The sequence below is a fragment of the Meles meles genome, chromosome 5 (assembly GCF_922984935.1).
Source record: "Meles meles chromosome 5, mMelMel3.1 paternal haplotype, whole genome shotgun sequence".
NCBI classification, from domain to species: Eukaryota; Metazoa; Chordata; class Mammalia; order Carnivora; family Mustelidae; genus Meles; species Meles meles.
In genome coordinates this window covers 13001598-13026991 of record NC_060070.1, presented here as the reverse complement: position 1 = coordinate 13026991, position 25394 = coordinate 13001598, and the positions used below count along the sequence as shown (strand labels likewise).

General features: G+C 43.3%; 1 protein-coding gene across 2 annotated transcripts in view; it reads right to left on the bottom strand.

Annotated features, from left to right (window-relative positions):
- CNKSR3 (CNKSR family member 3) overlaps positions 1-14998 on the bottom strand; it is an 87687-nt gene extending 72689 nt beyond the window's left edge. The window contains exon 1 of one of the 2 annotated variants that reach the window (XM_046006847.1): positions 14409-14998. In XM_046006847.1, the coding sequence (XP_045862803.1) occupies positions 14409-14460 (52 nt within the window). In that variant the 5' untranslated portion in view covers positions 14461-14998. The remainder of the gene's footprint in view (positions 1-14408) is intronic. The other variant, XM_046006848.1, reaches the window with a different exon arrangement.
- Between the last annotated feature and the right edge of the window lie 10396 nt (positions 14999-25394).

Sequence of the window (25394 nt, the reverse complement as noted above, 5' to 3'; positions counted from 1 at the left end):
TAGACAAAACTTCAGGGACGACTCCAGGATGAATTCTGCATTTATCAGAACTGATTTTTTATCTACATTTATATGCTGTCCTACAGGACTCAAATCCTCTGTTGTATTTTGCATCCCATACCCTCTAATGTGCCGTACAGAAATAATTCTAGGTGTCATATTCATGTATATTGCATCATTTCACACTCAAGTATGAGGACCTAAATTTCAGCTAACACTATCCTATTTTAACATGTTTCGTGTGCCAAGTGGCATATTTACACCTCATTAAACCATGAGACAATCAGAGTGCTGTAGTAAGAGAGGGCACTGTGTCTTCTTAAGAGTTTGAATCATGCAAGACACTGGCCCATCACGCAAGATGCATCTTCTACAAACGGGAAGAGCTGTTGAGGTTGGTATCTATAGGCGTGTTCACCCTTGAACCTACAAAACAGCTCTGTCCAGAATTCAACACACATTGCTGGTGCTGCCACATGAAGTCATTGAGCCACCAATCCTGGACATGGAAGTCCCTTCTGCCACCACTCACTGATCAGACCCTGCTGGGGCTCCTAGTCCACTCCTGGGCAGTACCTCTCTCACTGTTCTCTCCCCCTGCTTTTGTTTCCAAGGCTTCTCAGGCCTCTTCAGCACTGAGGACCCCAAAATGCCCCCTAGAGCAGTTCTCTTAACTTCTAATCACTCCTCCTCAAAGTCCTGCCCATTTCCCACAGTTCTAGGGGTAACACGCCTCCATTCAAGCTTTTCTATCATTTCCCCCAGTGAATTAAGAACAAAGTTCCTAAAGGTCAGTGGCTCTCAAACTGTGGCTCACAGACCGCCAGCTAAAGACATACAGGGCTGCCTTCTAAACACGTGGCTCCCCCACCTATGACATTAGCAGACCCTGGCAGTTAGGGCCACGAACCATTTGGTCTGTACTAGTGACTCTTATGCCCACTAAAATCTGAGTGCTCCTGAAGTTTTGCCCTCATATAGCACAACTGGACACACCTGGCTGTGTTGAACAAACCAGCCTACACAAGACAAAAAACAAAAACAAAAACAAAACAAGAACAGGCTAGCTATTTGAAGGTAACAGAGAGCTACTAAGGCAGCCAAAACTTGGGGCATCAAGGTCCTGAAAAGACAAGAAAATGCATCCAACATTCTTCCCCATGTTGTTCTTTGCACCTTTTCTGATTCCCAAGCATCCTGAAGACAAAAGGCCAAGTAGAAAGTAGCCATGGCTCTCAGTAAAAGAGAAAAATCATTTCTCTTCTTCAATACAAGAGAATAAAAGCCACTTTTAATCCTATCATCCAGAGATAACCCAGGCTGGCACTATAATGTATTTCCTCCCAGTCGCTCTCCCTTTTTTTAATGTCTATTCACACAATCTCAGAACTGTAACTTACAAGAAAACTAGAACCTAAAATCATTAAGTGACATCTAAAGGTTACATCATCCCTATTAAATATATTTGAAAATCCATCTTCAACAGCCCAATCAAGATTTTTTTAAAAAGAAATGAAATAGGGGCGCCTGGGTGGCTCAGTTGGTTAAGCGACCAATTCTTGATTTTGGCTCAGGTCATGATCTCAGGATCATAAGGTCAAGCCCTGCACTGGGCTCTGTGCTTGGCATGGAGCCTGCTTAAGATTCTCTTTCTCTGTGCCCCTCCCTCCACCCCCATGCACCTGCACGCGCGCACACACACACACACACTCTCTCTCTCTCTCTCTAAAAAAACCACAAAAATAATAAAAAAAAGTTTTCTCTATAATTTTTTTTATTGGGTGGTAAAATTACAGATTAAATTTACACAGTTCAATTCAAATCATACCATTAATAACATGAATGTTTTCCCCTTGCCCTCAAAACTTACTACCAACCAACTTATGTCAGTCCTGCCAAAGGGCAGCTAGGTGACAGGTCAGGTTCGGGAATCAAGTGTGTCTTGATTCAAACGCCATTTACTTACCACGCAACCTCAGCGAGGTCAGGGCCTGGTTTCTTTAACTCTAAAATGGAGACAATTACAGTGCCCCTGTCAAACAAGCATTTTGAGGACTAACGAGATTAATTCACAGAATGTCCTAGCAAGGGCCTAGCCCATACAGAAACTCAAAGTCACCTGCTAACTGCTGCCTCCTTACTAAGCCATGAGCTTCTTGACAACAGGCTTCCTTTGTAACTGACTCATCTTTTTGTCCCTAGTGTAAAGAAGATTAACTGGTATCAAAAAGGAGAGAGGGCACCTGGGTGGCTCAGTGGGTTGAGCCTCTGCCTTCGGCTCAGGTCATGATCTCAGAGGCCTGGGATCAAGGCCCACATCGTGCTCTCTGCTCAGCAGGGAGCCTGCTTCCCCTCTCTGTCTCTGCCTGCCTTTTTGCTTACTTGTGACCTCTCTCTCTGTCAAATAAATAAAATCTTTAAAAAAAAGGGGGTGGGGTAAAAAGGAGAGAGATTTTTTCTATGCCTTTAAAAGGAAAGTAATGGTTGAAATAAAAACTTAATAAAGATTTAAAAGAAGACTATCTATAATGAATATATATGTGTGTGTGGTCTATATACTTATATTATGTGTATGTCATACGGACGATACGGACTATGTACTTACAAAGCCAATGAAAAGATTAAACTACTCCGTAATTACAGTTGAGAAGTTTATAGATTGCATTTTGGGGTGAGGACTACCCCACTGTAAGTACTCACGCGAGCACTTTTCTTGTTTTTGTTTTGTTTTTCAAGAAAGAGACCTAAAGTCAACTGTTAACTTACTAAATCAAACAGGACCCCACAACTAGCACAAAAATCTGGAACATACACCCTACCTTAAAATGAATGAATTTACGTATGAATGCCATCTTTCCGTACAAAGAGAAACAGCTTCTGTCAGTGGCCAATCCCATACGGCTAATGGCAAAATAAACACAATCCAGAGAAGCCAAATTCCTGTTTTCTTACTGAAGAGTAACTACCTAATAGCCTGCTACGCCCGTTAAAGCATTGGTATTTTTGGCCTAACGATACCTGCATGGAATTACATATTGCAATGTTAGGAATAATGGAACTAGTTAAAGAGCAAAATGAAGTTATATGTAAGAAACAGATTTGCTAAGTAATTGATGGGTTACTGTAGAGCTCATTGTATTCACCTCTTACAGGTATGTTTCTCACTTAGGCAATTAACACCCGACAATGGCTGTCCACAGAGGGAATTACAAACAGGCCCACAGACATATTTTGTTCGTCCAATGTCAAAAAAAAACTGCAAACGGTTTTCTAAAAACGGGGAGATGTCACGTACAATGCCAGATTTTCAGCTTCGTTGTGATGACGACAACCACCAAAAAAAAAAAACCAACAAAAATTGGAAGATCTGGACACTGTAGGTCTAGTCAGCAGAAACTGAGCCAACAAATGTGTCTTCGGGTTTGCCACACGCTTGGCCACTTCCTCCTGACTCACTTACTCCTGCGTCTCCATTTCAGACACCGTCTGCCCCGCCCCCAAAGGCCTCTGAGTTTGCAACTCTTGTTGCAAGTCCCAGTGCCAATCTTGGCCTTCGTGTTCATTTCTGTAGTACCTTTAGTATTTTGGACTCTCCTGGCCTTGGACAACTGTGGGAGGGTTGGGCTCCCCAGATTCCAGTGTCCATGCACTCAGACAAAAGAGCTCTTCACCTTGAGCTGCTCTGAGGAATTCTCTGATTCTTCTCTCTGCATCTGCTTGCCCAGTTCAAAGCCAAAACTTGAGTGCTCAATGAGACAACCACTATCCACCCTCTCTCAAAATGGAATGGGGGAGGGGGGTTACACTGTGCTCCTCAATTAGAGCAAGGTCTGGAAATTCCATCCAAAACCTAAACGGGTCCCTTCTGACCATGAAACATTCCTCTTCTTCTGTGTTTTTCTGGGGCTGAGGGCTCAGAGGTACACAACAAAAGGATCCCCTGGGTCCCGCGTAGAGCATTTGGCCAGGAGCCCACAGGTTAACAGCTTTGACCCTTCCCTGCCCGCTCTGTGGAAAGGACACTCAAAGTCAGCGGTACATTAACTCATCCACTGAAATATGTAACAACCATTCCTACTGGAAAAGCTGTGATCATTATGTATTACTTAAAAATGAACCGTGGAAGGAATTATGGGGGACGGTCTGCCTTAAATCACTGATTTTTTAATGTTCTACATGAGCGGTATGAACCAATGGTCCTCAAATTTTAGCCAGCGCCATACTCTCCAGAGGTACTTGATACAACACAGATTCCTGGGTCTCACCCCCAGAGCCTCTGATTCTGTGGGTTGGGGGTGGGGCCTGGGAATTCACATGTTTAAGCTCCCAGCCCATGCTGATGCTGACAAAGTTAAGTTCAAGAACAACAACGATGAGATGTTGGGGGGTAGGGGTGCCACATGTATGAGACTGGGAAAGGGTCTCAAGAAAATCTCAGCTTAAAAACGCCAGGAGTCAGGCCCAATAGTCATATATTTATAGGTGGTCACTGCATGTGCAGATTAGATGGTACCAGATAAGAACCAAGAATCCATCCACATCCAAAATGTTCTTTCTTCACCGATCTTCTGGAAGATTGTCCAACTTTGCTCAAGAGTACAGATAACCAGACACTTCATACTACATGTCTCTGGACATACTCTAACAAGAAATATTTGTGGGTTTTTTCCATACCATTATTAACAATTCTGGCTTTAGCATAGACAGTCACTTCTCACGGCCATGTTATCTGCATGTGGTTCGTGTAGGACTCCAGCTGGAATCCATGTTAAGAATGTGCTCACAATTTCAACAGGTATTATATGAAGTCTGGTCCACTCCACATAAGAAGCTAGTTTTCCTATCTCAGTGATCATATTCCAGGTAGTTTGACTTGACTCTCTTTAAAACACTGTAATATAAAATTACTCTGGGAACATGAAAGACCATTCAATTAACACAGGTTCAATTTGGACACACACACACACACACACACACACACACAACTACTACTACTAAACCCAAAAGCACTGAAATTCCCCTCTGCCGTAAATCTCTGAAAATAGGAAATAGAATGTTTCCTTTCACTAAAAGCTTTTCCTCAGGAAAGCATGATTCAGATTATCAGAATCACCGCCTTTTCTGATAGATAACACAGATAACACGTGGGGGTTTCTCCTCTCAAAGGGCTGACAGATTTTCTTCTTGGGGGGAAGGGAGTAGTAAGCTCCCAGGTTATTCGCCTATAAGCCTACCTATCTTTGTTTCCCTCCCACTCTACCCTGCTGATAAGTAATACATTAAGGGTTTAAAAATGGGTTCAACTCTAACCTGTTGAAAATTCCTCAATACACCATCTATTCCACAAAAGTGTGGTGGCTCTCTTTTCTAAAGCACAAGTAGGATAGTCTGCAATGGAGCAAAAATATTTTAAATCAGATCTGTCCGTGGGCTCCTTGGACGCAAACACTTTTTTACGTGTTCCTACAGAAAGCTTTCTAGCTTTTACATCCTACTGGTCTGCATTCTAAGGAACTGTTTTGCTCTAATAAACACAACTGCATTTGCCCTTCTGATCCCAGGTTAAAAACTGTTCAATCAGCCATTTGATGTCAAAGAAAACAAAGTAGGCTATGTCCACTTTCACAAAACCCCTATTCATAGATGAATAAACAGCTTCAGAAACTTGTAGCTCCCAGCAAAATGTGCCAGGAAAGAACAATACCGGGAACAAAGCATGTGAACGCAGAGAGACAGATTACACTCTCTATTTAAATGACAAGAGAGTAATCAGGATGAGGGGAAGGTGGGAGCTCTCCTAACCCGAGTAAGGAAAACAGACACCACAAATATATGTACATCGCAATTTCAAATATAATTTCAAAATGATCTATCAATGAACCAACTCTATCTAGAACTTGGCTTCTCAAATGCTGGAGCCACCAAAACCTTAGTCCAAAATGCCATCATCTCCAGAAAAGGGTACTGCACGCCAGCTGGATGCCCTAAATTCACTTCTGCCCTAGAATCCAAATCAAATTTGTCACTCCCGTGCTTTCTACAACAACCAGAAAAAACTGCAAACACCTGACCAAGATTTGTACGACCCTACAGGATCTGGCCTCTGTGTCTCTTCTCGCCCCATCTCTACCCACCACCCCCCAGCCTCCCCCACCATCATCCCTGCTCTTCAGGACCCCACATTTCCAATTTTCTCAAATACACCAATTTAATTTATACCTCAGGGCCTTAGCACTGGCTGTTGGTCTATTTTGCTGTGGTGGTTGTTACTGTTGTCTGCCAACCCTGTATTAAAGCAGGGACCCAGCTAGATGCTTGCACCTAGACCAGTATGTGGAACTTAGTAAGTCCCAAGTAATTAAGAAACTCTTTTTACTGCGGGGTGGAATTGCCACATGAGTCTTCCTCCTAAACTCTTGCTCCTAAGCTTCTTCCAAGAAAGCTACTACACAACTGTTCTATGATAACACCTCCCTCCCTCTAAGGTCCTCAAAGGAAATAAGGAAAAGTATCCAAGGAAACATGAGGTAAAAACAGAAAACAGAGATGATTTAACATACCACCCATATACCAATAAGAGGGAGGATGGAATTGTTCTACGTTATTAGTAAACATGTGAAAGGTGACTATCAGCCAGAACAGTGTTTAACACAACACTGTTAAATATTCAAACAAAAATAAAATCCAATTACAGTACATATTAACTTGGAGTTATTACAAATTAATCACTAATAAGTGTATGAACATTTATATATTCCCTATATTCCCTATATATTCCCTATACGGCCTATTTTAATTGTAACTAAAACCCTGTGTATTGGTTATTATCAGTCCCATTTTACAGAAAAGAAATCTCAGGAACGCTAGAAGACCGTAAGTTACTTACCCAACTTTCAAACCAGTTAGTGTTAAACACAGAACATGAATTCAGTTTTATTTTATTCCAAAGCCTATATATTGTCCACTGTAACTCCTTGACCTTCTCTCTGAAAGCATTTAAAATGAGGGTCGCCTGGGTGGCTCAGTCAGTTAAGCATCTGCCTTCAGCTCAGATCTTCATCCCAGGTCCTGGGATTAAGTCCTGCATCCAGATCCTTGATCAGTGGGGAGCCTGTTTATCCCTCTGCCTGTCACTCCCCCTGCTTCTGCGCTCTCTCTCTGACAAATAAATAAATAAAATCTTAAAAAAAAAAAAAGCACTTCAAATGAAGTCACTGTGAGTAATCAAAGGTAAGCAGGAAACGTGTTTATATGTGTGAGTGTGTGTATGATTCTACCAAACAGAAATACTGATTGCATCATAGACAAAAAATTATAACACTGCACTCAAAAACTAGATTAGGAGTGTCAAAAAAAGGAATGATGTATTCCACTACTGAGCTGCAATACAATACAGCACAATCAACAAACCACAATGAGATAAATATCTAGCAATAAGTGTCTCGAATGCTAAAGGGTCAGGTTCAAAATAGGCAGGGGCCCTCTTAGGCTGAATAATTGAAAAAAGAAAGAAAAAAAAAGAAAGAAAAGGCCTGTGTCCCATGAGTATAAATCCAAAGGGGATAATCAGGAAACAAAAAAGTCAGAAGTTCTTTGCAGCTGCCCCTTCCCACATCTGCCAATTAGGAAACAAAAAACACCCACCTTGGCCAGAGGAAGAACCAGATCTGGAGTAGACAGAATAAGACAACAGAAGCCTGGGGAGTCCGGTCCCAATTCCTGGCCTTTGACCTCGGCCAATTCATTCAACACCCAAAAACCACAATTTTCTCATCTGCAACAGAGAGATGCCTTCACTGCACATCTCTCGGGCTTGTGAGGGCTCAGAAAGGAATGAACATGGAAAAGCTCTGCAGAGCTCATGTCAATAAAACTTGCTTTATTTATCAGAAGCTTACATAACGGCTAAGCTTGGGATGAAAACTCTAGGAATACCACAGAAGGAGAGTAAAATGGAACATCGAGGTGAGAACACAAATGTCCCAGAGCTAGAACCCAACAGGCTACGAACGATCAGAACTGGAAGTGATGACACAGAGTGCAAGACAGAGAAGAGAGGTCCCCACAACTCCACGCAATGGTGTGAACACAGGAAGGGCTTACAGGGGAGCTGGGGTATGAAGAGGTCACTCCCAGCCCTTATGGAGACAGAACCCACACACCTGGCCTCGGCACAGCACACGCTTTTCGATTTTGAGAACTGCTCTGCTTACTCCCAAAATACCATTCTGTGTCCTTTTCGCCAACAGTAACATCGGCCCACAAATCTGCTAACCATGGTAAACCCTGTGCGGTCAATCACCAAAGCCCTCCTCGTCCTCCCACGTCCACCTGACAATCCAGACAACACACTAACCACAGTGCCCACCGACCACCCCACAACTCCCTTCTGACCACCTGTTTTAGAAACAAAACAACACACACACACACAAAGATTGTGAAGAGAACTCTGCAAGTCCCCAAACATATGTAAGAAGCCTCAGGGGAGAGGTCTCCTTCAGGCGTGCAGAGAATTTCCTGATGCCGTTGCTAGGTGGTGCTTATAAATACAAGCACACGCCCTAAGATGGTCTTTTTGCTTTAATTAGTGGCCAAGTCAAGCGTCCTCAAATTAAGTGTCATCATTTAAGGGCTTAAATAAAACACACTGAGCCCGTGTCAGATCAGACCGCAGAACCTACCAGCAGAGTAGAAAAATGGGTTTGCAGCTCCGTGCTGCAGCAGTGCTTCTCAAACTGTGAAGAGCTCACGAATCACCAGGGGCTCTTGTGAAAATGCAGACTCTGACTCAGCCGGCGTGAGCTTCTGCATCTCCAACAAGCTCCCAGGTGATATGGACCGCTGGTCAGGACCGGCGGCCAGACAGCAGCCACCCTGTGACGGCATAAACCAGCCCTAATGCTGTGCCCACTGGAAGTCCAGTTACTAGTAAAATAAAAAAGGTTGAGATAATATGAATTGGATTTCTTTACCCAAAAAAGTTCAGGATATTGGCAAGAGACATCTGTCACTCAGCTAACCAAGAACCTTCCTGATCAGCCGTTAGTCCTGCCCTGGGTCCTCTGAGTGGTTGTCAAATGGCAGGGAAATTTCCTGGGTACAAAGTGGGGCCCCTGCACGGAGGAGTCAGCCTTATGACCGACCTGATGGCTCAGAGAAGAAAACACGTGACCTGGAGCTACAGAATAAAAGAGAGGAAGCAATAAAAACCAGGAGTAGTAATTTACTGCGAACTGGTCTAAGACCACGCAATTTGGGGTAGAATGGGGATACGGCTCCCGAGTTGGACTGCAGAGCCCACCTCACCACGGAGCTCCCCTGACCTAGTGCAGACCGTGGAATTAATGACGTCATGGCGGGGGGTGTTTACGACCACCACAGCTTATAAATACAGGACCCTGAGCAAGTTCTCCCTCTCTCTCCCCCTCTCTGCTTCGGTTTCTCCATCTTTAATATGGGTTAATAATGGTTTGGACACTTCACTGGGTTTTCTAAGAGTCGTAGGAGTCAAAGTAAAGCACTTCGCACAGTGGCTGACGCATAATGAACGCTTCAGTGACTGTTTTTCTATCCTTATGATTAAGAGAACTCTATGGCAAGAGCCCAAGAAATAGGCTAACACCAGGAAGAGACCGGAATAAAAAGAAGAGCTTCTGACCCATGAGAGAGATGCACAACCGTCAAAAGAAAAGGACCTCCCTTTTTCACCGGCCACAGAGGCTAAAGGGGAAAATCTAACCTAACTGGAATCAGGTCTGTGGAAAGCACCGGCCTCTGTGTGGACGGCAGCAGGAGGGACCTACGAGTCTGACCCTGGAGTTGACCTACAGTGTACCACATCTCTACAGATAACATGGAAATTCCAGCCCCTCCAGGACCAAACAGGGAGGCGCTTTAAGACTGATGTCCCACATACTCACAGGCATTACAGGGAAGAGCAGCGCTGATGGCCAGATGGCAGAGAATGAGCAAATGCCCTGCATCCAACAAGGTCACACCTGAAGCAAGAAACCCTTCACCTGAGGTTCGTGATGGAGAAATGGTACCCATGCTAGGAGCAAGAAGCTGGCCAGAGGGACTTCTTCTCTGCCACTAAAGCAGAGTATTAGAGATGTGCTCACTCCACAACACACTTATTGAGAACTGCCCATGCCAAGCCAATCAAAGACCAACAGAGCTTCTGGGGACAAATCAGTGGTCCTCCTTGTCAAAGACAATCCCCAGTGGTCTGAAAACAGAAACACAACTTGGGTAGCTCTGTTTTACAATGCAACTTCTAATATTTAAATCAAACTCAGAGAAAAAGACTTCATGTAATGTATGTTTTTTGACCTGAGAAAGCTGAACAGGAATAAAAACAGAATGCCAGTTCTAAAACAGGGTGGACCCACAGGCTTGATGTACATGGGACATTATGACAGGTCTCCTACTTGGAGAACAAATCTATAAAGATCAGTACATACAAATTACTGTGTGTCAGACACTACTGGCTGCTTACCAGTATCTGTTGTCCAACCACCCCCCTTCTTCCTCACTGAACAAAGTCCAAATTTTCTCAGGGCCACAATGGACCCAAGTAAACTCCCTCCGCCCCCGCCGACAGGGACTAGCCTCCCTTGCAGCATGAGGCTATGTGAGAGCTCTGGCAAATGAGATGTAAGCCACCTCTGTTGATGAAACTTCTAGGAGAAGACCTGGCTATCACCAGTCTTTCGTCTTCACTGGGCCTCCTTTCACCTGCCTGAAATAAAGACGAGATCCTGGAGGCGAACAGCCACCCTGCACTGGGGCATTAAGTACAAAGATAAACACGACTTGCTTACCACATGCTAAGAATGGCTGAACGGGATGGCAGAAGGAGCCTGGGCCCCTGACGGCACCATGGAGCCCCCGTCTACTTCTGAATTCCCCATCTCCAGACTTCTTTTACCAGAGAAAATCAGCAGTCCCATTGGGTTTACTCCTGTAAACTGGATTTTCAGTTATGGGCACCACACCCTATTCTCACCTGATAGACATTATAAAAGATCATTTGCTTCGCAAAAGCCTTTAGAATTATTTAAAGACAGGGTGCCGTGGACCATGAATTAATTTGATTTACAAATAATCCTACCAAATAGGCAGGATAAGACACACATATACCAGACAACTCTCTTCCACTAACAGGATATCAGTAATTCACATCATGGGAATCCTGAAATTCTGCTCATCAATGTGGTATAGATTCTAGAGTCCTCTAAGAATGAGAACCTCCTGAGAAGACAGAGTTAAAAGCAAGGCACCTGGGCTCAAATGCTGCTGTCCCTTCCCCCTTCCCCACTGTGTGACACTGATCAGGCTACTGGACCCTGCCATGCTCAGAACAGAACTACAAAATGGAAATATCCTTTCCTACCTCAAAACGTGTTTACCCACAGTAAATGAGTGAATACGCATACCATGCGGAGATCTGAGCCTAACACACTGTTAAGATTTACAGAGGATCTCCTAATATTATGATGAAAATGGTGACGGTATAGCTAAAGATTCATACAAACAAAAATTTTCACAGTAATAAAATAAGAATAAAATCCACACGAATTCATTCATTCTGTAGACACAGACCCTTTTTCCTAATGCACGCACCTGCCTCCTAACATCAACAAGAGAGAGAGCACACTGTAAACCGTGGTCAGGTTTAGACAGTTTAAATCCAAGGCTTTCTACGGGGCTCACAATCACCCCACCACACTCGTGCAGCACCACGCATGGCAAAGTCTACATGAAGAACTTCTTATCAGGAGGATGTATTTATAAAGTGGGGGTTGTGCAGAGAGGTTAGCAAAGACAACTAAAAATAGTCATAGAAGCAAACAAGTTTGCATAAGTCAACAGTTGATTGAAAAGTCAATACTTTCACATCATTACTATGAGAAATATTCTAGTAATGTGTCATGCAATTTGGGAGAGTGTTGCCTCTTGCCCAAGAGTTTGCCACACGAACTCCTGTTATCTTTTCTAGGTTCTAAGACAGAAAGTATCCAGGTCATTCTATGAGGCTGTATTTAAGGGTCCAAAAGGGCACAACCCTTCCGTATCAAGTTGCCACACACTAACCACAGGCATGTAACCTAATCAGTGTCCAGTGCTCCTGATACCGAGATACTGAACCACTCATAACTGCTCTTTCACATCAGTAGGAAACTTTCCCTAAATGAAAGCAATCGCAAGTCCTAATGTCAAGGGAACTGGATGCCAAAAACCTTTGAATCTGCTCTTCCTTTCAGATGCTAAACAAACATAACAGGATGTGAATTTACACTTCTCTTCTCCCAATCCCAAGAGGGACCAAAAAAAAAAAAAAAGACACGAATCTTGAGGGTGTGAAGATCTCACTCCATAATCTTCCTGTGTGCCTGTTACCATTTTTCTAGTTGTACGTTATCAAGTAGGCTGGCAGGGACTCAGGAAAACCAGAGTGATAAACTGTAACCCTTTCTTGACTCCGGAACAGTACAGCTCCAAGAGAAATACACTGCATGCCACAAATGTGACTCATGTGTGCAATTTTTCACTTTTTAGGGGCCACAATTAAGATAAAAATAAGCAGGTGAAGTTAATTTTAATCATAAATTTTATTTAACCCAATGTATCCCAAAACAGTCACCTCAACATGTAGTGAAGTATGAAAAATTGAGATACACATTCATTTCTGTGTACTAAGACTTCACATGTGTTTATCTTACACTTCCAACACCTTACAATTCTGGCCGGCCCACCGCTATTGGGCAGAACAGCTCGGGAGGTCAAACACTGCTGAAAATCATCTTTTCCTTGAGTTGCTTCTATGGTAGACACATAGGTAAACCAGATCAACCCACTCAGTCTTGGCAAGTCACTGGCTGGGGAATCCAGTAGTATCCTGAACAGGGAAAACATACCCAGTTGCAAAATCGGGCCTAGGAACTCACAAGCTTTTAAGTTAATGTCTTGTGCCAAGCACTGGCTATGCTATTTAGTCTTTCCCTGGGCAAAACGATCACCAATGAACACATCTGTGTTGTTTTCATCCTCATTTTAAATAAGAACGCAGGAAATTTTGGTCCCTGGACAAGGCTCTTCTCAGAACTATATCCCTTTCCTGCTCCCAGTGGAAATGATCAAGCATTCCCCACTGACACATCCCAATAATGTCCCATATATCGAGAACATCCCATTCCACGTGGTCTCTGTGTACTATGCAGGCATGAGAAATGAGCTGCAGAGATGACCGGTTTCCATTACGCCCCAGCCATGGGTGAGACAGTTGGAAAGATGACCTGATCTTACCAGTATTACCTACCTCAAGGCTTACTGTGATGACCAAAGGCAATAACAGAGAGACAGTTCTTAGCAAACTGTAAAGCGCTATACAATTCTAGTTATTATTACTGAGAAAGGACACCATTCCTCACCTGGAAGAGCAGATAGAAGAAAGAAAATAGTAAAAAGAAAAAATAGTAACTTGAAACAAAAGAGGATAAACTGGCAGAGGGGGAGAGGAACCCATGAAAACAGTGGTTGTTTCTGTGGACTTTGTTTCTTTGGAAGAGTACAAAGAGGCTTGAGGAAACTCATCACTCTTCCTTGGAAATACTGGGAGGCATAAAAAAGCAAGCCAGACCACTGGACCTAGGAGCTTCTGTGGCTGCTCAGTCACCCATGACCAACCCACCCCACTGTCTTTCCTCATCCCCAATATTGTACAACCCGGGACAGTTATTCTAAACGGATCTCTTCTTCCCGAGGTCTAAATGTGGCCTAAAAATGATAATAATAATAATGGGGATACTGGCACCTTCTCAAGCAAGTCACCGAGCCCGGGGAGTCTGGCTCAAGGCTTCTCCCCGGCGCGAACGCCTCAATGCTGGCTCCTGGGCTGCCCTCTCACCTCCTCCAACAAAAACAGAGGCTCGGCGAGCCGCTGGTCTCCCTTTACCTGCCCAACCGCCCCGTCACGCCTGCGAACTACTCTGGGCAGGCGGCATTTACGAGGTCCGAGGGGAGCCACCCACACAAAGGCGCCTTGTGCCTTTCAGCGCCGGGACGGGCAGCCTAGGAGCCGGGCACCGCACCCAGGCAGGGAAGGCGCCCGGGTCCGCACAGCCCTCCCGCCAAGTCCCAAGACCCGCACCCCCAGCCCTCACTGTCCATCTCCACTCCACGGCTTCACGACGGGGGCCCCCTCGGCTTGCCACATCCGCAACCCCAAAAGCAGGCACAAGAGTTAGGGATGCACAAATCTCTCGGAAGAAGTTTGTATTGTCACCGCGCTGGGCTCTCAACGCGTCCCGTCTGAGAGCTGCTGAGCACCCCCACAGCCCAGCTCCCCGCCCGCCCATCCCTGGACTGGACGCACCGCCGCCGCCCCCCCCCCCCCACCCGCTCACCTCTAGTCCAGTCCACCACTTGCTTGGGGCTCCACTTGGTCACGGGTTCCATGGTGCACGGCTTTGCTCCCAGCTGGGAGAGAGTCGGCGGTTCAAGTCTTACTACCTGGGCGCGCTGTCCTTCCCGAGAGGGCGCGCCCCGCGGCTGGTCCTCGTCCGCCAGAGCGCCCCGTCAAGGCTGCATGACCGCGGTCAGCGGGTCATCCCAGAGCGGCTAAACCAGGACAGCGCGGCCCCCTCCCGGGCACACGGGACAGTCGTGCGGCTCCTCCTCCAGCTGCCACCGTCCAGCTGCAGCTCCTCCTCCTCCCCGTCGCCGCCGGGAGCCCGGGCACAGCTGCAGCTCCTGGGCGATGGCAGCTGCGGGGACGCAGGACCGTGACCCCAGGGCCCCTGGCCTCGGCTCGGCACGGGACCCTTTGGGCCCAGCTGCTCCCCGCCTCTCGACTGCGCGGATAGTCCGAACCGCTTCCTCCGGCTCGTCCGCCGCGGGCTCCGCTCCCCCTCCAGCTCCTTCTCTCCGCGGCGTGCTCTCCCCGGGTCTCCGCTCCGCGTGCGCCGGCGTCCCCGAGCCTTCCCGGCCACAGGTCCCACCTCCTGCGCCTCCCTCCGGGGCTGGACTGGGCTGGGAGGAGCGCGGGGGAGCGCGCTCGGATTACAAAGTTTCTGCTCTGGGCGCTGCTCTCGGAATAAAAGAGGGGCGGGGCCGAGGACAGAGTGAAACTCGTAGGAGGGGGTGGTTCCGCCCGAAAAGGCCGACTCGGGTTACTTTCTCTAAGGCCTTCGCACACACGGTCTGAGTGTCCCGGGCCCTACCTTCCTTTTCAAGAGGCGGGTTGTAGATCGTGCGCGCATCCTGGACAGCCCTTTGGCTCGGGTGAGCCCGGGTCCTATTGGTAGCAGAACAGTCTGTCTCAGTGTGAGCAACAATACACTTTAAAAAAAAAAAAAAGTAGGATCTGCACGTTCTGTTCATTTTCAGTGCTTTGCATCAGCATTGCTCGGAGATGAAGCCTTCCTCCTTTTAAATATCTCAGGGCAAAATTATTTTGCTTCATATTTTAGGTCACATTGTGACAATGTAACTCACTTTTTTTTTGTAAATGCCCTAAACACCAGCCCGATGTTATTTTGTTCTCCAAAAGACAGCAAGCTTACCAGGAAACTGCTAGTCACTTCACTCTCGGCTTCACCCATTCTAATCTGCAGTGAAAAACTGGCCGTCCACGTATATATTTTCATCCTTTTACTCATTTTCAAACTAAGCCTTCCCTGCTGAATCTTCAAGGCCAGTGTGTAAGAGCAATTCTCTCTCATTTTAACTCTGGATACGCGCCAAGTTCTCTTGACTCTGGGATGGTTTGGGCCACACAGTCCCACGAATCTTGCCTTTGAGATGGACCTTGGCAACAAAAGGCCCAAAGCATCTGAAGGTGCCCAACACAGAATGTTGGCAGGTAGGCAAAGCCAGAGGAGTTGGGAAGGAAATAGTCTGACTTCTGGCGTACGGGGAAATGAAGCCATTCACTTCATTCTCAGCTCTATCCCACTCTCAACTTAAATGAAAAACTTTGGCCCCCTGTGTATCTACTCCCATCCCCTCCTGTTTTCCTACTTAGGTCTTGGGTGGCAGTCAGGGAAGGGAGGCTTCACAGCAAGCACCCAGGGGTTGAAGACCAGCTCACACTCCACCACTGCACTAATGGAAAGCAATCGCTTTCTGACAGGCCCTGGGAAAGGCTGTCCTCCGCTTACTGAGTAGGAGGTGCTTGGCAGGCTGCAGTTAGTTTGGTGATGGTTACCCTGCAGGACTCAGCTCCCTTCTTTTAGTCATGCTACTGCAATGACATTTCAACTTGGTAGCTAAAGTGAATCACAATAAATTGGTAGCTTTTAGCATTATTTATTGCTGTATTGTAATAGTCATATTTGCCAAGTGAGCTGAGGCTCATTTGGATTAGTCATCAATCTGGAAATTTGCTAGCCAGCCAAAACAAAAAACAGCAAAACAGCAAAAATCAAGTACGTAATTGCAGAAACCGACGGCAGGAGGGCCCTTCCACATTTCATGGGACTCAATCTGGGGCCAAAATGAACCCTGAACAGAGGGAAAAATCCTAAATTTGAATACCTCTCCACCTTCAAAGCCTCCGCTGAACACCCGCCCCAGCCAGAGTGAGCTCGAACACCCACTCACAGATTCTTCTGGCACTGAACGATTCTTACCTTCAACTACGATTACTTATTCACACCTTCCCCTTGGAGACTTGAAGGTAGAGCCTACCTGATATTATGCGGAGATTTCTCTCCCTTCCCTCTTCTACCTCCTCGCTGGTCTCGCCTCACACCAAGCCAAAGGTGTGGTAGTATTTATTCATTCAATTTATACCTGTGAATGCCTCCTATGTGCCAGCCACTACAGTCACTAAGTATTTGTTGAATTCGTGTGATAGGCACTATTTATACCAGTCTGTTGGGAGGTTTATGCTGAGAAGATGGCTAGTAGCAGGCCGAAGCATCTGTTGTACACTCTGAGGAGCTGAAGTAAGAAGAAAAAACACTTTAAAAAGTGAAACAACATCAGACCCACCTTCCATGCAACTTATCTCTAGGACTGAGCAAACACATCACAGATACGCAGTTATCAAATACTTTTTGTTTTTTTGGAGCAAGAGTTATTGGCAGACTAGCAAACTTGGCAGAGGCAATGCCAAACTTCCGGGTAGAGTAAATGACCTTCAAAAAAGATGACCTTTCAAACTTAATAATGTCACTTGCTAGCCATCTTTATGGCAGAGAGTAGGGAAAAGGACTCTGACATTTGTCATTGGGTTCACTAGAAAATATAACCACACCTTTTGTTACAGCAATCACTGTACATTGTCATTTTTAATTATGCTGAGGATGACCACACAATTTATCTCCAAACCAAGATATTCCTGAATATCTAATGTAAGGCAGGGGAATAGCATGAATAAATTGGGCCATATGGTCCCTGTGATTATGAAGAAAAATGAAGTGCTAATAATTTTGCCATAGAATTTTACTTGAAGTTTTTCACAATACCTTAAAATTCACTTGCATTAGTCATTCCTGGGAAGTTAAAAGCTAAAATTCTGAGAGTCAAGCAAGATTTTGCAAAATTTCATCCCACTGAGTCAACACACTGTCTACTCAGTACATAAATACATCATAGCTGAAGAGGAAGGCCATGCTAAGATCTCTAACCCAGAAGACCAATTAACCATCTAAATGAATTAGCGTTCTGTTTACACTTCAAGTCCTGAAGGCTAATTACTATTTAAATAAGGCCTTCTACTTTAATTACAGTTGTTAGCATGTGAAAGTTTTAGGGAGGCCTCCCTTCCTGTCTGAAAGGCAAACCTGAAGACACCCGAGTCACATAATAAAGGCACATAATAAAGGCAGAATCTTAGGTAAATAGTTTTGGAAATGAAATTGTATATACAAAAAGATCATTTGTAAATTTGCTAAGTTTTCCTCTCTGGTAACTGTAATCTGTAGCTCTATTACACGGTACAGGTGTGCATGCACAGAACCCAAACACAGCGGTGCCGTCTTCTTCAGAAGCAGAATTCCTCATTTGGACCTTGATGTCTACCACAATTCATGATCCATAGCAAGAAGCTGAAGAAATCCTCTTCTACACGGAACTAAATTTGTAGAACTGATACTAGAACTCACATCTAGATTTCTCCTCCAGCTCCTTCATTTTCCTGACTTTGGGTCTCCTTGAATATAGAGGTCATTTATTCAACCAATGAAATAATTCATTCAGTACTTGTAAGGCATTTAACGAGGCCCAAGGAAGATTCAGAAACAAATGCCAGTGTATGTGTATGCGTATATATATATATATATATATATATATATATACACACACACAGTTATATATATAGAAATATACTGTATATAAAATATATATACAGTTATATATATAAAATATATATACAATTATATATATATACAATTTTATATATATATAATGTAGTATATGTATATATATATGTTATATATAAAATATATATACAATTATATATATATACAATTTTATATATATATACACATATATATGTGTGTATATATATATATATATATATATATATAAAATGTAGTAGCCCAAACAGGGCTTGAACTCATGACCCTCAGATCAGGAGTACGACACTTAACCGACTGAGTCACCCAGGTGCCCCTAATGCCAGTAATATTTATAGGTCAAAGCCATTTATGTGATTTTCTGAGGGGTGGATTTTATCCATAGTCCTTATCAGAGAACAGTACCCTGGTAGGCCCAGTAAGTTTTAAGGGTCAAAGCCATTTATAGGTCAAAGCCATTTATGTGATTTTCTGAGGGGTGGATTTTATCCATAGTCCTTATCAGAGAACAGTACCCTGGTAGGCCCAGTAAGTTTTAAGGGTCAATGTGATATTAACATTTTGAACCAGTCCGTATTTTATTAATTTTTTAATTGGAGAACTAAGGATGGAACATTTTGGATTAGTGGTTATTAGTATAATTTATTTGACAAACATCGGAGTAGCAAAATAAGGAAACTTTTAAGCAGATTATTAATCTGTAAAGACCCAGTCTCCTTCCCCACTCCAAAGCACTGTTTCATGGCTTTTTTCTGGAATGAAAGAAAAAAATAAATAAGGCAAGCTACTCCAAAAATTCAGCTTTATCATACAATCTGAGGTCCTCGTAATTATCCTTTTCTTCCCATCACGTTGCCTTTCCTATTTTCAGAACATTCCAGACTATTTAATGTTTTCTTCACATATAATTGTCTCGTGTAGGTCTCTTGAGTTATCTTTTATCTTGAGCAATCCCACACAATTCTGCAAAATGCTGCCTGTGAGGCTTCCCGCAGTTAGAGCGATGCATTCTTATCTACCACATTACCTCACTGCAAAACCAGCGGTTAACTAAATTATCCAGGCTGCCGCTGATGTTGTCTTTCACTCAATTCCATTTGGTCTGAATTCTTCACACCACGGTAATAGTTATCTTCCTAAATACCAGGTGCCCCATCAGAAAATTCAGGTAGTCAAGTCCTCAAACTTTTTTACTGTGTTGTTTTTTGTTGTTGTTGTTGTTCTTAAGTCTCGCAAGTGCTGCCCTACTTACTGGAATTCTTTTGATCATTCAGTTACATTAATTAAGCCATCCTGCAGGAGGAAAGCCAATAGTTGGCTTTCTTTTCCTGAGCCCCATCTTTAACTCCGAGATCAACGTCAATTGGATAAATGTTCAAAAACCTCACCTATTTTAAATCAGACTTGGAGATGCTGATTAGACTTTTCTAACACAAAAGAGAAGCAGTGACACTGTTAAATACTGTTTTCCAGGATTTGTAGCTGTAGTTTTGAGGAGTTGTTATATGAAGAAATACCCACAGACGAGTTGAGCTTCCTGACCCACAAGGGCTAACGCGGCTAACAAAGCAGTATGCTGTACACAAAGAAGGAACCATCAATCCTGCATTTCCCCCGTGGATTTATGCTCCTTTTCATTCCGGCTATCAAGTTGCAGAGTGTCCAGAAAGAACAGAATGCCATTTGCCCCAGTTGTTCTAATAGTTTCGTTTTAACTTCGTAGGATTCATAATCTCCAAGCCAGTACATACACTACCAAGAGTTTCAGACTCAATGATTTTTGTTTCAGAGTCCAGAGTGCTAACCATTACACGCTGAAACCTGATTTTTGTTTCAAATATAAACTCCATGTTGATAATGACAGACAAAAATTTGGGGTATTAAAAAAAAAAAGACTAATTTTTTTAAGTCATCCTAAACCTAAAAATAAAACTATAATTTAAACGGGCCAACTGAGTTTTTAACATTAGAAATAAAACACAGATCTGAGTTTCGTAAACGCAACCCAACATTCTAACCCAACATTTTACCAAATTCCTTAAGAGGTCAATAAGAACATAAAAATAATTGTTTATTTAGTATTTTCTATTTTTATAGTGTGAGTTTTGTCTAACAAAAATACTCATAATGACATTTCAAATCAAATTGAAATACATATCCAAATGCTCCAGACTCTAATTAGGCAACTTTAATGAACTTGAAGTTCAGTCTACATCTGAAAACATCTATAGGATGTTTGCTTTTATTACGGAGTCACAATTGTGTTCAGAGGAGGGCCATTTCTTCATGGTTTTGACGCACCAAAGGTATGTAAATTCTGCAGCCATCACTAAAGAACACAACCGGATATTCACTAACAGCACCTTTATTCCTCCTACTTGGATCCTTAGTCATTGGAGCCTGGAACAGGACACTATTCCTTAATTTTCTACCCTCCTGTATTTGGAAATACTATAATTATTTGGGATGGGGGAAAGGTGGGAAGAAAAGGAACACAGCAGAAAAGCAGGAAGTGCTTCAGTATACTTCAACATCAAAAAGAAAAGGATGAAAATTAATACCAATCAGTGTTTTCCTGTAGAGAGTCAAATGATTCCATAGGATTTTAAGAACACTCCCAAAGGTCTAATTGAACACGAAAACTCACACCTGCTGCCAAAAAGTCAGCAAAATGGTTCCTGAAACCCACAACCAGCTCACAAGTGATAGCAACAGTAACTGTTTTAAAATATGCACTGCCCCCAGGGCACCTGGGTGGCTCAGTGGGTTAAAGCCTCTGCCTTCAGCTCAGGTCATGATCCCAAGGTCCTGGGATCGAGCCCCACATGGGGCTTTCTGCTCAGCAGGGAGCCTGCTTCCTTTTCTCTCTCTGCCTACTTGTGATCTCTCTCTGTCAAGTAAATAAATAACATCTTTAAAAAAAAAATAAAATATGCACTGCCCCCAGATAAAAAACCTTCCAGATCAAATCTCCTTTTTCCATCTGAGCTCCCCTGAAGTTTTGCTTTTAGTTACAGAGGAATGGAGTTAAATTCATTCCTTTTCTACTTTTTCCTCCTTCTCCTGAGCTTTCTCCCAGAGAAACAGCTGTGGGGTGGGGGTAGAAGAGATTCCAAGAACTGGAGGAACCCTGTTTAGAGGTCAACAGAAAGCCCTTTGGTGGTTATACTCCAGGTACTTGAGTCCCAGGAAATCCCCTGTTGCTGGGTAGAACCAAACCAAGGGGGGTTACCTGCATAATCCCACAGATGTAACCAGCAGGCCTCACTTCTGTCCTGACCATTAGAATGACCCCAGCGGATGCTACACAGTGGCCAGCCAAGGGAACAGGGTGTCAGAATAATTCTGATGCTGGCCTCACTGGCTGGGCCCCAGACAACACCAAGAGGCTGGGCTGCAACACTGGCCTAAAACGAATGTCCTTTCTCAGATAATTCACCTTTTGAAAGGAAACTCTTTGAGGTCCCAACTAACTTTATTATCTCAATCTCTTAATGAGTCTACAGCCAGCTGTATATAACCTTAAGCAAGCCAGCCTCTTTGGGACTATATATGGAGGATTTCGGTCTACAGGGACTTTAAGAATCCTTCTAACTTCGAATTTCTCTTGTTCAAATAACGAAGTGTCAGTTGTTGGGGGCGAATGAGAGGAAGGCAGTTTTGCCTCGAGACGGCACCGATGCCTTCCTGTCTGCTGGGAGTCCACGGGGCTGTGTAAAATCAGTTGGTGACACTGCCTTTGAAAATAGGAAATAGAATAGTGATAAGGGGAGAAAAAGGAGGAGGCTCATATTATTTATAGATTTTAACCATAGAATGAACATAAGCAATTTGTCAAAATGAACTTATACAGTTTGCCAAAAGCTGTCAATACTATAATCATAGCAGATCATACTTGGGTTGTCAAGCTAAGGGTTTCGTTTCTGCCAGTATTAAAATAAGTAAAAATACGAAATGCACAGAAAAACACTTATTACTATGACTAGGCATCGGTGCCAACTCTGGCTCCTCCTTGACAGTCTGGTTGCCCAGGAAAGAAATGTTACCTGGTGTGAAGTGAGGTGCCCCAATTTCATTTAGGACCCAAACGGCTTTTGCATTTCCAGCCCCCTTTACTTTGGGTCCCCCCCTATTCAGGAGATCTTAAGGACACACACTGTTTAATTTCACTAGTTTGTTTGTTTTAACAATTTAAATTTTATTTAGTTCTGTGGCTTTTTCCTTTCTCCCCCTTCAGATGAAAACATATCCATAAAAAGATCTCTAATTACTATTTTATAAAGAGTGAAAACCAAAATTCAGCCATTTTGTTTTTCTAGAAAACAAAACAAAACCATGTACCAGAATGTTCTGATATGAGCGGTGCCCATATCCTTTCAACAAGTCATGATTCACTAAATCATTTCATCTCTCTGATCTCTCTGGAGTCAGAGGCCAGAGAGAATCAACCCATCTATAAATCTCTCAGCTCTATAGATTTATAGATTTATAGATATAGCTATAGATACATCGTCATATTTTTAACCACGTTGCACTCCCTACCATTGTTTAAAAATCCACATAAATACATCTGAGTTTTGCCCCTTCCTACCCAAAGGAATTCCAGATACAAGTATGGCTTTAATCAGCACTTGATTTTTTTTTTTCATTCCACATTCATTGTGTAAAATATTATGTCTTTCTGACACAATGAGCTTCCATTTTCCTCGGTCCGTGTCTCTGTACAACAAGGAAAGTCTGAGATATTCAAGACACTAAACTTCTCCACCAATGCAATGAGAGAAAAAAATGTCTCTCCTACTTCCCCTTTTCTTTTAACATCTGACTCCGTCACCAGCTTCTTCTATTTAGGGCAGGATCTAGGAATAGAAATGAAATCTTCACATAACTGACAAGGTCTGAAGTCTGACTGATTATCTTTTATACAATTTTTTTTTCCTATTTCTTCTGATAGCACTTGTCTCTGTGGTTACTTGTTGTAAAAAATGGGAACAATTCAAAGAATGGTGTTATCTTCAGTTACTAATTAATCCACGAAGAAACTTAAAAGCATTCCCTTCTGGGAAAAGGGGGTCTTATAAAGTTGACAAGAGTCCTTTATGCGCAAAAGTGCAGAGGCTAAATCACTGTCGATCTCTAGGAGAGCTGCCATTAAAGACTCCCTAAAGGCTTCCCATGGAAGACTGCCCAAAGGGGAAGTCTGGTCATGGAGAAAAGTTGAGCCTGATGAATTCCAAATTTGACATTTCAGTCCTTAAGAGGAACCATCATCAGACACGGGCCACAAAGGGGAGTCTCTCTCATCTGCTCCAACCAAATATGCAAGATATTATAGAGAAATGGCCCAAGATTTATTCCTTTGCCTTCATTTCTCTATATGCTATTTATAGCCTCTGAGTAGGGATACACAATCTCTCACCAGGCTTCTGAACTAAAGGGTAGCTGACCACAATTTTAAATGTTCCTCCCCTGGTATAGCATTTATGTACAGACAAGCCTAAGGTTTCCACACAGAAGCTCCATTTCTATAGACAAAAGAAGTTCCATCAGAAGTAACTTACTTGAGAACCAGAGGGGCTTTTTATTTGGACCCTGGGCCAAGAAAGTCCAGTATCCAGTCATTTAGATAATCCTGTTCCATATATATCAATTATATTTGATATAATTGATATCAATTATCACTGAATGGATAATAAGTGACCTTAAATCCATTAGCTAATCCCATAGTTGAAAAAAGAAATATCAAATATTAGCAATAATGAAACCCTAAACACCGTTGACATAGTGGCAAAACAACCCAAAAGGGTAAGAAAAGAATGAAGCTCAAGCCAAATGATGCTTTGTCCAAAATGAATAATAAACAATAAAAAAAACAACAGCTGTAGAATAAGGTATAATATACTAACATACTTTATTCCATATATAAAATAAAGCAAAATTAATTTTGAAATAGTATCAAACTAATTCTGCAGGTTTCAAAATACATTTGCAAATTCTTTGACATCTCCTTTTCAAGAGGAAGAGGTTAATTTCCTTCCTCTTGAGTGAGTCACTTGCTTCCTATAGAACATGGCAGAAGTGAAGACAGTGACTTGGAGACTACGTCTTAAAGAACATGTGGCTTCTGCCTTTCAGTCTTTTGGACCAGTCCCTGTGGGAGAAGCCAGCTTCCATGCTGTGAGAAACCCTGAGAGGCCCTGCAGAAAGGTCCTTGTGGCCCAAAACTGGGGCTTCCTGCCACGACCAGCATTAACCTGTCAGCAGTGGAAGTCAGCTACCTCGGAAGTAATCCTTCAACCCCAGCTGAACCTTCAAATATCTGCAGCCTTGGTCAAGATCTTGATTGAGAGGCCCTAAGCAGAACCCCTAGCTAAGCCAACTCCGGATGACTGACTCATGGAAAGTAAGTGAGACAATGAACGTTTATTGCTGCTAAGTTTTTTTATTATTAACATATAATATATTGTTTGTTTCAGGGGTACAGGTCTGTGAATCATCAGGTTTACACATTTCACAGCACTCACCATACCACATACCCTGCCCAATGTCCATCACCCAGCCACCCTATCCCTACTCCCCTCCCCCCGGCAACCCTCAGTTTGTTTCCTGAGATTAAGAGTTTCTTATGGTTTGTCTCCCTCTCTGGTTTCATCTTGTTTCATTTTTTTTCCTCCCTTCCCCTATGATCCTCTGTCTTGTTTCTCAAATTCCTCATATCAGTGAGATCATATGATACTTGTCTTTCTCTGATTGACTTATTTTGTTTAGCATAATAGCTAGTTCTACCCACATCATTGCAAATGGCAAGATTCTTTTTCTTTTGATGGCTGCATATTATTCCATTGCATATATGTACCTCATCTTCTTTATCCATTCATCTGTTGATGGACATCTGGGCTCTTCTCATAGTTTGGCTATTGTGGACATTGCTGCTATAAACATTGGGGTGCACGTGTCCCTTCGGATCACTACATTTGTATCTTCAGGGTAAATACACAGTAGTGCAATTGCTGGGTCATAGGTAGCTCTATTTCCAACTTTTTGAGGAACCTCCATACTGTTTTCCAGAGTGGCTGCACCAGCTTGCAT